Raw genomic sequence first — 14,075 nt, forward strand, 5'->3', positions numbered from 1 at the left:
TCTTTGGCTCATTTTCTCCAAAGCACGTCACAGTATAATAAACACTAGGTTACACACTATGTGAGTACATCGTTTTTCTATTATTTGCATTTTAAGAAATGATGAGCCAGAGGTGACTCGTCATTAGGGGCAGGTGGGGTACAGCCCCACCTAGTGTCAGCAGAAAGTAATGCAAATAATAATTCCAAAAATATGCAAAAACAATATATGTTCAAACATATTTTATGATCATGTTTAGTCATCTGATTCGTCTGTACATTGCTGTTTTAGTCTTGCGTTCTTCCAATTAGTGTCCACAGTGCCGTGTTGAGCGATGAGGGGCTAGCCCAGGGGTGCCCAACCAGTCGATCGCTGGGGAGATTCCCAGTCGATCGCGAGATGTGTCCAAAAATAGAACAACAATATTCTGTTTTAATGTCCTATAACATAATCTTCCTGTGCCAGAATAATGCACTTGAACGCATCAAAGCTTTGTGATTGGCCGGCGTGACCCCATGTGTCGGGGCGTGGCTGGTGGGCAGTGGGCACTATTTCGCTGACATTGTCCGTGTCAAGTCAACAGGAGTGACAGTCCGCACACAAACAAGACCGCAATTATGGCAGAAGCAAAAAAAGCCCAAAATATATAATTTTCACTCAGAGTGGGAGGATGATTATTTTTGTATCTATTCCAATTCAAAGTCCATCTGCAATGCGAGCGTGGCTTTATCGAAGAAGGGTAATTTAGGAGCGGCATTTCAAAACAGTGCACAAACGCTGCGAGACGGAATTGCCCTCCTAATTCTGCCTTACGTTCCCAAAAGGGGAGGGACCTGAAAGGACAGCTAAATGCACAGCAGTCCATTTTCACCCCGGCCCAACAACAAGAGCAAGGCTGCTACCATAGCATCTTATCGTGTCAGTCACGTACAGTACTTGCGAAACACATGAAGTCTTTCAAAGACGGCGAAGTTGTGAAAGAAGCCTTCCTGGAGGCTACCGACGCGCTTTTTGGGGACAGTAAAAATAACAGTAGCATTTCAACAGGTTTTTGATATAATAAAAACTCAAGTTAGATACCGTTATTAATCAGCTGTAAGTTTTAGTTTGTTTGAACTTATTCATTATAATTATTGTACAAAATGGTAAAATAATTCAAACTGAAATTGATTATAGTCTATTATCAATTCAGGTTAAGAAACTAGTGTTGCTTGCATCCTATTTTAAGGCATTTCTTTTTATACTCTACTAAAATGCAACAAAAAAAGGGTTTTGATTCTATTAATTTAGTCTTTTATTGCCAGGGCTCTCAAGTTTTGAACTGAGTTCAGAGTGTGATTTTGGCAGCGGTGTTTGGTACTCCAACTTCTGGCTCCCTTCAAAGTTCCCATGAAGCCCTCTGTATCGCGAATGTCAACGGGGGGGGGGGGGGGGGGTGCTAGTGGAGGGCATGCGTCTCAAACAAGCCTAGTACAAAATTGCGGCGCAACTTGGTGGGCGGTGCCCTGGAAAGAAATCTCTGCGTGAGAAATACAAGGTGTGGCGTGTGAGCGTGTGAATGGAGTGAAATGCGTGTGAGAGCTCTGTTTTATTGCACTGTTGCAGCAGATTCCTGTGTAGCTTCAGATCTGAGTTTTCTTATTAGTAAGCCTAATTTATACTTTTGTAGCAACACTATTTTTTATATAATGGCAAAGAAAGGGTTCAGTGTCTTTTCTTTTTTTCCTGTGTCATATGTGGCAGCACTGTTCATTGTTTCTTGAAAAAATTACCCACTGTAGTATGTGACATGTGAATAAACTCCAACTCTGTATCAACAACACTGTTGTGTAACTTCAGTTAAATACTTGTATGTGTGTAGATTAGAAAGAGGTAAGATAAAGGATATGCAGTATTTTATGAAGTATTCATCGTACAAAGGTCAGTTTTATACAAGTAGAAGTGTGTATTTACCTGGTAGTAGGCTGTCAGTAATGGCTACGCCTCTCTATTTGGACTGGTAGATCTCGGCAGACTGGCAACTTTAAAAGTAGCTCTCGGTTCAAAAAAGGTTGGGCACCCCTGGGCTAGCCCCTCTCTCTGCTGTCAAAATGAATGGGTGCTGTTAAAACGACACTGTACATGCTCAGAGTATTTTTCTATTCAATGTTTGCGGCAAACAAATAATCACCAGTGGGGCAAAGTGCTGGCATACCCACCAAACGTCATATCATAATTCAGAGAGCTGATTGGCTGTAAGTACATGTGCCGCGAAAAGTGTAGATCTGAAGAGGAGATGAGAGAGAGCAGCGTATAGCGATTAAACTCAGAAGTTTACCATCTACTTCAGCTTTGGTAAGTTCATGTTATGTCACATCTTTTGTTGATCTTCTGTGTTTTGCCTATAGGCTATTGCTCTGCTGGATCGATTGATATTGTGACCTCGTGATGAGTTTCTGGGTTTTCCTTATATCCCCCCCCCCCCCCCCCCCCCCCCTCTCTATCGGACCCATGGATAGCCTACAGCTATTTGTTTACGTGCAAAACCCTCAGAAGCTTATATATACACATCTCAGTTGTTCGTGCCCCACCACTTTTGTACATATAAAAACGCCACTGGTTACAGGCCATGCACAACTAAATTAAATATAGTTTAAACATTTGTGGATTTCTAATGGCTATTCTTAACATTCAGAATGTATTAGGATATCAACTTTAAACCAATTAATTGGAATTTTCTTTTATTATGGCTACTCTTATTCTAGGAATCAGTAAGAACATTTCTTCTGGTGTTTTTCAAGTAGAGGGATAAGTGAGATTTTATTTTTTATTTCCAGTTCTCTTATAATTACTTCCAAGAAGCAGAAATATATAACTATGTTTTGCCTTCTGCTCACCACAATCTTTCAGCATTTAAAACTAACCATTTCTTTATCTGAGTACAATTAGTTGCATGAGTATTTCCTCTATTAATGGTTATTGAATTCATTCATTCATAATTTGTGTGCATTAAAATTGCACTTTGTTCCTTTGCTCATAAATAAACCTGTAGTTGTCCGTTGTATTTGATAATAGAAAGGGAAGAAAAAGTTTTACATTTGGGGAAATATATATAGGTGCTTTTTCTTCTGTGTTGAATGTGAAGCTACGCCTGCAAAGTTCTCTAATCAACACGTGTTATCTTGTTTTTTCTACACTTTGAGTGTTATATCTCGTTAAACCTACTAAAATATAACAGTATGATTAGTGCTAGAGGCACGGGTAGCTGAATATCTTCCCTTACAGACAGAGCCATGCTCACTGTTTTCTCATGTTGCTAGTCTTTACACTAATCACCTTCCGACCTGCGTCATAGATGAGAAGAACAATAAGAGTGATATATTGCATATTATCAACGCTCTAAAAGAAGAAAAGAAGCTCAAATAGTTTGAAAAAGTTCCAATAACTCCACTGTGCTGTTAAATCCTTGTGAAATTCCACATGCTGCTTTTGTGATGAGCTCTGTTTGATGTTGAAAAACCTTGAATAGCCATAACAATATGCACATATTTTGTAGAAGTTTGCTTAAAATTACATATTTTATGACAATTGTAGTCAGCTTTTACCTTTTAACACGCACCATGTGCACAACCTGTGTATGTGAATGTTCTCTCCATTGAAACGTCCAATGCTGATGAGCCATATGTTGAACAAGGTCAAAGAAACAGTGCTTCTGTTCCACTCAAAGATAATCACAGAGGAGAACATTCATGGAAATCCATCACCAGGATAAATGCAGCGCTACGTTTTAGGAATTAAAAGTAGTCATTTTCAATCCGTTTAGTGGCCAAGTAGAGATGAGTGTCATTACCATATGAAAATGAAAATTTAAATTCATGACCATTGAAGAGGTGATGTGGAGATAGAAAATGGGAAAGAGTGCTGAAAGTCAAAACTTTATTACAATATTCCTGCTTCGTACTGAAATTAATATTACGACATTCTTCTTGATGGGGTTTTTAGGCCAAGAAAGAACAGACAATGTAAATGTGCCACTTACATTTTTAGAGTTTCCAGTAAGTAGTATTTGCAATAGATGTGTACAGACTAGCTATGACCAAATTAAACATCAATTATTAAACTGCTTTATTTCTTGAATCTGCCTTTGTACAGTAGGGCAGCATGCCCTCTCATACGTTTTTTTTCTATTTGCACAACTCTCTCCTCTTGGCTATGGTGGGGGGCTAATTATCATCAGCAACTATACAAGGCATCTCTTCAAATTTCCCTCCTTGTGTCTTTGGTATAAGGTCGGGAGGGTTACTTTAATAATGTATTTCATTTACAATTACTGTACATTATCTAATTATGAAGATTAAAGGGGCCCGCTAATGTTTTGGGGGTTTTCCCTCTCCTGTTGTATAGGTTATTATTATGCATGTAAATGATCTGCTAAGGCTAAAATCCCTGTGTGCCCCTCCAGAGGGAGTTTCTCTCTCACACACTCTCTCCCCCCCCCCCCCCCCCCCCCCGCCTGAAACGTGGCTCCACACTTTGTACGTGACAGGCTAAGGGGCGGGACATCTCTGAGTGGTTGACCAATCACAATCAGAGCAGACTGGGCTCTGGTTTCAGACAGAGGGTGAAAAGAGAGGTGCTGCAGCACAGGCAGTATGAGAAAAATAAAGAGCTTTTTGAAAATTAAAGCATGGAGACATGTCACAGTAGAGGCACTAAGTACGAATGTGAACCTGAAAATGAGCAGAATAAGTTAGTAATCTCCAAAAAAAATGGTATGTACCAGTTATCCAATTACACTTTTTTTTTTATGTATGGAAAATATACAATACAGTTACCTTTTTTTGAACCTGTAATCTGTTACTCCTCAAGCTGCACGCTGGCAGTGTTACAGGTTTGATGTCATTGACATGTGCTGAGGATAGGTTACTTTGTACTAGAAAACATTGTACCCTCTCGAGGAAAGACACATCAATGTCAAATTAGCTCATTCAGACCCACCCAAAAAAAGCTAATAAATCCAAACAAAATAGTTCCTCGACACGGTATGATCAGGCGACACCAGTGCAAATCCTAAACTTCAAACACAGTGGCTGACACATCCCCCCCTGTGCATCCCGTCCCACCTCACAGCTTGTCATGAAATGAGTTCAGAAGAGGAATCTAAGTATGTTTATGCTCCCAAAATATCCATTTCACCCCAAACCCTGCCATGCCCAATGTCAGAAAAATGAGATGCAAGAGCTGCTGGCTTTTCTGCTTAAATATCAAGCATCTCACAGCGGCTGTGAATGTGAGCCTGCTGTTAGCATAGGGTATAGATTAAATAGGCTCATAACAAGAGAATAAATACATGTCAAACGACTCTTAGGGATGTCAGAGGAATACAACTTCAAATAACTGCAGAGGGATTTGTGCTGTACAGTTTGGGAGACTCACCTTTTGAAATCATGTTAACATATGCAAATGAATGCTTCACAGTTGTGCATTGTGATTTGTATAAAAATACAGAGATGTATTTTAAACCCTGCTTTCGGGGATATGTCTGATACTGTTACCACCTTTTCCCCCATATAAGTGTTTTACTATTATTATACTTAAGTACAACAATATGCTTCATTGGCTGTTATTCTACATCTGTACTCAACACATGCTATAGTAAATCCACGTTTAATAATCATCTGCTGCACACAAGCTGTGCCAAAATGTGTATACACGTTAAACCAAAGCCAAACAAGAGAAAAGTCAATACAAAAAATGAATATTCTTCCTTTAAAATGAATTAAAAAGGAGATTGCGGCGTGATACGACAAAGCCGATCCTCATTCTGGATTGCAACACGTGGAATCATTCAAGTTGAAACTATAAAAAAAAGGGTTTTGCATGATGAAATAATTGTAACCTAATTTACAATCAAACCTCCTGCCTAGAGCCCTGCTACATTTCCCTTGATGATGAACGTACCGCGCGTCCTGTCGGGAATTGCTCAGCTTTAGCGGAGCTCAAATGAACTGTGAAAGCTGTGGTGTTGATGAAAGCTGATGAGGGGGTCTTCAATAGAGAGTGAACATGTTAAAACAAATTAGCAGATGAAGGAGGATTCACATTAAAAATGTGAAAATCAAACACACAATCTTTAGTTGTAAACAAGTTGCATATCGGGAAAAGAGGGTTCCAGGAAAATCAGCAACAAAAAAAGAGTAAATATGGATGATTTATGGGAAAATTACTTTAAAATATATGTTGGCCATTTAGGGGCAGCACAACAAATACTGACAAACTATCACCTTTTAAATTGATAAAGCAATCGTATTGGCCTATTAAACATCCAGTAGACATATTTTAAGTCATTTGGAGGCATGTTTCTTGCCACCTGGTTGATTTTCTTTCATTACATTACATCCAAAGTGACTTACAATAAGTGCATTCGACCAGGAAGATACAACCTTGAAGAAAACAGAATCATATAAGTACATCAGGTTTCATAGAGCCAAACATTTCAAGTGCTACTCAACTGGCTTTAGATAAGCCAGCCCTTTATTAGTATATAAGTGCTTTGTTAGTAATTCAATCGCTCAAAGTGGAGTCTAAAGAGATGAGTTTTCAGTCTGCGCCGGAAGATGTGTAAGCTTTCTGCTGTCCTGATTTCAATGGGGAGCTTATTCCACCATTTTGGAGCCAGGATAGCAAACCCACGTGTTTTTGCTGATGGGAACTTGGGTCCCCCTCGCAGTGAGGGTGCAGCGAGCTGTTTGGCTGATGCAGAGCGGAGTGCACGTGCTAGGGTGTACGGTTTAACCATGTCCTGGATGTAGGAAGGGCCAGATCCATTCGCAGCATGGTACGCAAGTACCAGTGTCTTGAAGTGGATTCTAGCAGTTACTGGAAGCCAGTGAAGGGAGCGGAGGAGCGGCGTGGTGTGGGAGAATTTTGGAAGGTTGAAGACCAGACGAGCCGCTGCATTCTGGATTCTGGATATTCACTCCCTTTTTAACTCTGTTTTGGTGTCCACCAACTCCTAAATGGAAATATCTGGCTCTAGCTGCTAAACACTGCTTTTTGGTGATGGTGGTGGTGGTGTGAAGAGTCCATGTCAGGTCCTCAGTGATGTGGACACAGAGGAACCTGAATCTGCTGACTATACCGTAGTCCCATTGATGGTGGTGGGGGCCTGTCCCTCTCTCTGCTGCTTCCTGTAATCCACAATCAGCTCCTTGGTTTTGCTGACGTTGAGATGGAGGTTGTTATCCTGGCACCAAGATGTTAGGGTTTCAACCTCCTCTTTGTACGCTGTCATATAAGAAAGAGAAAAAGTCTGAGTAGGAAATGGGTAAAGGTGGATAGGTGTGTCAAACAAATACAAGACTTTCACCCATTAGTGCGCTTTTCATGTCCCTATGTGAATCCAAAAGTCAACATTGACTTATGTTATCTTACATGATGGACCTTACTTACGTCAGTTAAGTTACGTAACAAACTAAATTATTTTCAAACCAAATAATGATCTTTTCCCTAACCTGAAAAAGTACTTTTGTTGCCTTAAAGGTGGGGTATGTAATTTATTTCAGAAACACTTTTTGTTATATTCCATGGAATGCTTTTAACATCCCGATAGCAATGAATATATTAAATGCTTTGACAATAGATACATACAAAAAGTCATCTGTGGAAGCCGTGGTGCTGTAAAAAGCACGACCAATCATCTGAACCGGCTCGGCTAAAGTAACTGGATGGCCTACCTGCCTGTCAGCCTTCCATCTGTGCACAAACTTATCTCGTGCCCTCATTGGTCATGTGCGCGTTCGTGTGTGTTGGAGGAGGGGCTCTGTAAGGAAGTCTGAAGGAAGAGGCAGATTTTATCCGGTTGTGTACTTTTAAATTCTAGCGCACTCGAGGTGGTTTCTCCATTCTTACCTACCCTACCTTTAACCTAACCAAGCTTGCGTACTTATTAAAAACCTGTATTTTTGATATCATATTGATTGGTGCAGCTTTAGGATTAGCTTGATTTTTTCATTTATAATCTTGATACAGAAATGATAGAGCAGTAAAGTAGTAGTTTTTTTGTAAAATCGTATACAAATGATCTTTCCAGTTGTTAAAAAGCAGTGTTTTTAATAGATTTTCTTACCAAATATTACATTATCATACACTAAGAGTCAAAAGTCAAAGCACAGATTTAATTCATTTAATGATGACATTATCTTTACCTGCTCGCCTCTTTTTTAGGTATACCAAACATTTCCTCAGGTGCGGTCATGTTGTCATGTCAGAGCGATCCTGGCATGTTGTTGTGTTATTCTTGGCTACAGCTCATTTGGAAAATAAGTATACTTTTAAAAAACGTTTAAAGAAAAAGGCTCAGGCTGACTGATGTGTGTTTATTAGCCACTAATACAGGCAGGTATGATAAAGCAAAGCTGTAAACACTCTCTGCTGTTTACCTCTGTATTACTCTGTACATTTTCTCGTTTAAATTACATCAGCTTAAATGGAATCTCTGTTTAGTTATGTGCTGTTACTTCACTAAATGTAAAGGAAGTCATAAAATGCAAGTAGGAGGTTTTAGCCCTTTTGTAAACTTTTATTATTTGAAGTTTCAGAGGTGGCACAGTTTTTTTTGTCTGGTTCAGCCCGCTCTGTTGGATTCTCTGTGCTCTAAAAAACATTTAAAGAAACCCAAACACCTGCTGGGGAAAGACGAGGTATAATCACAACATTCATCATACGCGCTGTTTACGGAAGTGGAGCACAAGCTTTTAAAAGTAGGTCTATTTGGGTTACACAGACAGAAATCTGTTCTGAAATTGGCCACAATCACTGTGGGGAGGATTGATTAATAAAACAGGTGTGCATCTGTATATATATTTCAATAATAAAAGAAAACGTTCTGCCTGGATGATTTTTGTTGAATGTTGTGCAGTTGAATATATTTGTGTGCGCTCAGCTAAATGTAAAAGTCATCAATAACTTGCTCTTGTGGTTTTGTTTGTCCTGCTAAATACACACCTGTTTTGGTCGCCCCCTTCTAACCTGAGCAAATGGTACGACCCAGGTTCTGTGAAATGCCAGTCACTGGTCTGTTCAAGGAGGCATGCTTAGAGGAATGTGATTTGTTTTTACTTCTCTTTTAAGTTGCTTTCTGTTTATCCTCCTGGGGTTTGGTTTAGGACTCTCTGACTATTTCATTTGTATTAATCAAACTCCGCTTTCCTGCATGTGAAGCTGCCTGCAGTTGTTGTGTTTCCCATCATGCTGCTGCAGGGTTTCCTGCCAAATAACAACCTTTATTCATGCTGTCAATGCTACAAAATGGAGGAATAGCTGTGTAGTCTCTCCTTCAATTCTTTTGTGCTTTTGCATAACATTGTATATTTGATTTTGCCTCAATATGTAGGATGTATTTTAAAGAATAATGACATGAACATTGAAGGAGATTGGAAAGTGTCAAACTAAGAATCTAATAAGTTGTTAACGGATTGGAGAGGAGGAAGGATAATGGTGGTGTCCTAAAAGAAACAACAACATGTCAACCATAAAAAGACACAAAGGCTTAGCTAGAAAAATGAGTTAAATCTTGCAACAGATCTGAGACAAAAACGTTTTTTATAATAGTTAATCGTTGGTCAAATGTGAAGATTAAAGATATTCTATAAAAATATCAAAGGCGAAACCATTATTTTCAGGTATTCGGTATCTACTGTTGAGGCAGAATAAGTGTTTAGTCTTAAGGGCCCCACACAGCGGGGTCTCTCATTCAGACCAAGAACCTTTCGGCATTCAAAGGAGAATCGTTTTCTCATCTATTGCCAGTGAAAGTATTTTGTTTGGTGTGCTGTGAAATGGACATAGAGGAATGACAAGAGTTCCCAGTTCTAACAGAAATGTATTTCTCTTATAAATATGAAGCAATGACAGACAGATGCTGCTGGCAATGCATGAAAAATGTAAAATGCAACTCAGTCAAAAGAGGTCAAACAGAAAAAAGAAATTGCAAAATGTCCAGAAGGCACACACAACAGCAGGTTTTCCATCTACTATACTGCAGGTTAAACCATGACAGGTTTTTTTTTTTGTATTTGTTTACTCTCACAAATATTGTCTTTCTTTACAATGGTGATGAAATAAATACCATATCCATTGATCAAAAAATGGGATATGAAAAAAATCATCCACAGACCTCTCGAAAGACAGTTTTACTGCGAGTGTAAAATAAATGTTGTGATTTATTAATATAAAGCTCAGTGTGTTTTTCCAGATGGTAAAATTCCAACTGTTAAAATATCTCAGAAAACCATTCCCCAAACAATGCCAGGTGCGTAATAAAAAATGTGATGGAGATTTCTCCAAATATTTCCAGTTTTAGTTGCACACTGTCCCTGATAGAGTCGGGTCATAAACACTTTTTGGAAGTGTGTTGAGAGAGGAAGAAACCTGAGAGAGTCGGAGGGAATGAAAACTGAGGCCAGGCTGTTTTTCTCCCCGACAGGTGAGTGCAGTAAACGCTATCCAGAGTTTATTAGCTGCGCTATAGCTGCCAGGGGAACCGCCTCAGAGAACCGCACTTCTCAGAAAAATGGTCCATACGGAGCTATGAAGCTAAAAAAAGACCAATCCCAGCTGGTTCATTACGTGTTTTACACTAACAGGTTGTTTCTGCTTCACTGATATTGAGGATACTTTGTGCATTGTTTCATTCTGTAAATACTGAACACCGCAGGTCAACAGAGCGCACTTTAGGTTGTGCGTTTATGATAATGACAAGGCTGCCTGAACCTTAATGTTTACAAACATTTATAGTTCAATGTTTAAGATGTATGTAATAGACCAATATAAGTAAAAGCTGCTATGATAGATATTTTTATAATAATAGGTTTAGAGATTATGCTTAATGGGAAAGGGGTCACCCAAAGATATCCTGCAGCTCTTCAAATATTTGTTTCCCTTTTCAGCTGATTGTTTTTTACGTTTTCAATTGTTTTGATTTACTCTTACAAATGTCATTAGCATTGTTTTTATTGTTTTCTGCAAAAAAAAGGAAAACCCTCAGTTTACGATATCGCTCGGGAACAAACAACATAACACAGTTAGCCAATACAGAAGTTAACACAGTGGAGCAGATAGAGTTGGTGGAGACAAGAGATAATGGGAATATTGGAATTCCTTCTTCCAAAAACACAAGTCCTAATTATTGCTGATGGAGCTCTCTAATGGTAAGATGTTAGCAACTGTTTGTCCTCTGACGTCTCGATCATAGGTTAAAAAAGCTGAGCAAACGTTAGTGGCTGCCGAACAGCGTCGGAGAAACTCTTATTTTTGAAAAGCTGACCGCCACGACAGATAATGTTATAAAAATATAAGAACTCCCATGATCCCCAGAGGAAGTTAATACAACGCCATCTTTTGTTCCTGTTATGTTTGAGAGACCCTTAGTGGCCGACAAATAGTTATTTACGATTAAGAGCAGATTAATAGTCTTCTCCATGATTAAAAAGTTCATTTAAATCCGTACAACCACTAGAAAATACTTTGTATTTTTCTATTGTGAGCATTTACAAGGTCCTACCCTCTAACTACTTTACATTTGAATTACATTGATTGTATGTATCATTATACACTCAAAATAAGGCACCAGAATGAAGAGCTTTGACATGGCCTTCCTCTCCGTCACTCCACCTTTCCTCAACATGCCACTCTGCAGCTGCTCGGGTTAAAAAAGAAACGCTTGAGGTGAATAAAAAGGGTAATTCCCACTTCAAACACCTCTCCTCCCGCTAATCCCTACATGCACTCAACCTTCACACAGTGGAAGTACACCGCTGACACTTGGACACCGACACTACGCACTCAGCTTTCCGGAACATACTTCACTACTGAGGGGTAGCAAGAGACTGGGAAGAGGGGAGATTATTCACAAAGGGGGAAGAAAAGAGGCGAGACATGACATCTGTCTGCACTGTAGGCCGGCATATGTTCCCCACAAAGCCTTTAACCAAAAGGGAATATATCTGTAACTGTCATGTGAAATAAGTGAATCACACCACAGCAGCAGCCATGTTTTAAGCGTGATAAAGGTGTATTCTTGCTTAATGAGCTCTGTCACATGGCACATTGCTTGATGGACAATGTTTTAATTTAGATGTTACCACAGAAGTTGCTAATTGCATTGTAGTGAGGTATTTAAAGAAAGCGTTGAAAAATAATTAAAACAGTTTTGCTTCTTAAAGCCTGCTGCTCAAACACCTCTCGATACTGCAGCCTTTTTATTCCTTTCATCATGTTTTTCGTTTTTATTATTTGGATTTATTTAGAATTGATTTAGTTTAGTTTTGCCTGTACCGTTTGACTTCCTGTCAAATGGGTAAAACATAGTGACATCATGTAACACTTGCGTCTGCTATTAGCTAATGCTCAAACCATGGACTGTATAAATGGACGTATTGTCCGTGACATCACCCATAGGTTTCTGCAGAGTTGCTGAGAAGCCCTTGGTAGGCGGAGTTGGCCGCTGCCGTCTCGACAGTGACGTCAGAGTCTAACTCCCGCCTGCGCAGGGGCGGATCTAGAAAAAATGTCATGGGGTGGCAAGAGGGTGGCAGGAGATTTTGAGGGGTGGCATCCCCTGGCAGAAGTATATGCTGATTTAATCGCAGTCATATCAATCAATTTTGACTTGGAAAGCCACAATATTGATATTTTAACTCAATAACATTTGGTGACATTTTTGTGGCACATCAGTAAAGCCTTAAATATAAATATATAAGGTGGCAGACATAATTGAATGAATTTTAACTGAATGAGTTTGTCTCACTCTTAGACCAGCAGGGGTGCCAAATCTATGCAGACTGCTGCAATAAGTACATTAATTAACTGTCTCATCGATGTGTGTCTGTATGAATATGATCATATTAACAATCATATTATTCCTATCAGCTGTCAATCCCTTTTATGATTCACATATTCAGTGTTATTATTGAATAAAATATATTTTTTGGAGGAGTTAATGATGAATGTTCCTCAAGATGCTTGCTCACCCTCCTTCAAATTTGAAAGACAAGTAATTACTATCATATATCAAAAGATTCAGCACCCCACGACTTTACAAACAGTTACAACCTTGACTTTACATCAGAAAGAACAAACATTAAAGAAGTGACTAACTGCATCAATTAGGGTTAACACACGTGTATTCAGCTAAAACATATACATCGCTGCAGTTATTATCCAGTGGAAAGCCCTTACCCACTGGCCTAGTTAAGTCAAAGTGTTTTGTTTTTTTTGGCTGGGCAGTGAAGTTTTACGTCTTATTTGACTTTCTCAGGACTTAAAACAGTTTTTTGGGGGTAAACCCCCACAAAGAAAAAAATATATATTTACACACGTAAGGTCATCATCTTAACAATTTATTATGCTCATCGAGTCATCCGTGAGCAGAGCATCAAGTTGGCATGCCTATAACAGCTGAATGTGGCGATTACCATCTTGTTCAGCAAAACGCCTCACAAATGTATTAAGATTTAAAGCAATGGTGCATTTTGATTCAATGCTTAGTACAGCCTTAAGAACCTATCGAGGATTACAAAACTAATTTCACAACAGGACTTAGAAAAGCTTGTCCATGCTTTTATTTTCAGTAGACTTGACTGCTGCAATAGTGTATTCAGAGGGCTGACAACAAAATCCATCAGAAAGCTGCAGCTGATTCAGAACGCCGCTGCATGTGTCCTCACTAACACTAAAAGAGTGGATCACGTCAGTCCGGTTCTGAAATCTTTACACTGGCTTTCAGTCGGCCAAATAATTGATTTAAAAATACTATTGCTAGTTTTTAAATCATTACATGGTTTAGGACCAAAGCATATTGTTGAACTCCTACATAATTACGAGCCATCAAGGTGCCTCAGGTCTTCTGGGACGGGTCTGCTATCGGTTCCGAGAGCAAAAACAAAACATGGAGAGGCAACATTTAGCTATTATGCCCCGACAATCTGGAACAAACTACCCAAATCATGCATGTCCGCAGAAACGCTTACTATTTTTAAATGGAGACTAAAAACATATCCCTTTGGCTGCTTTTAATTGAGCTGCTCATATTCGCACTACAGTATGCCTTTTAAACA

General features: G+C 39.2%; 1 protein-coding gene across 1 annotated transcript in view; it reads left to right on the plus strand.

Annotated features, from left to right (window-relative positions):
* The window catches only part of lamc3 (laminin, gamma 3), a gene marked incomplete at its 3' end in the record, with an annotated part of 159,122 nt that extends 156,715 nt beyond the window's left edge, over positions 1 to 2,407 (plus strand). The window contains exon 28 of the mRNA XM_079659941.1: positions 2,367 to 2,407. Within this exon, the coding sequence (XP_079516067.1) occupies positions 2,367 to 2,407 (41 nt within the window). The remainder of the gene's footprint in view (positions 1 to 2,366) is intronic.
* Between the last annotated feature and the right edge of the window lie 11,668 nt (positions 2,408 to 14,075).

Source organism: Notothenia rossii, assembly GCF_949606895.1.
Source record: "Notothenia rossii genome assembly, chromosome: 11".
In the NCBI taxonomy this organism is placed as follows: Eukaryota; Metazoa; Chordata; class Actinopteri; order Perciformes; family Nototheniidae; genus Notothenia; species Notothenia rossii.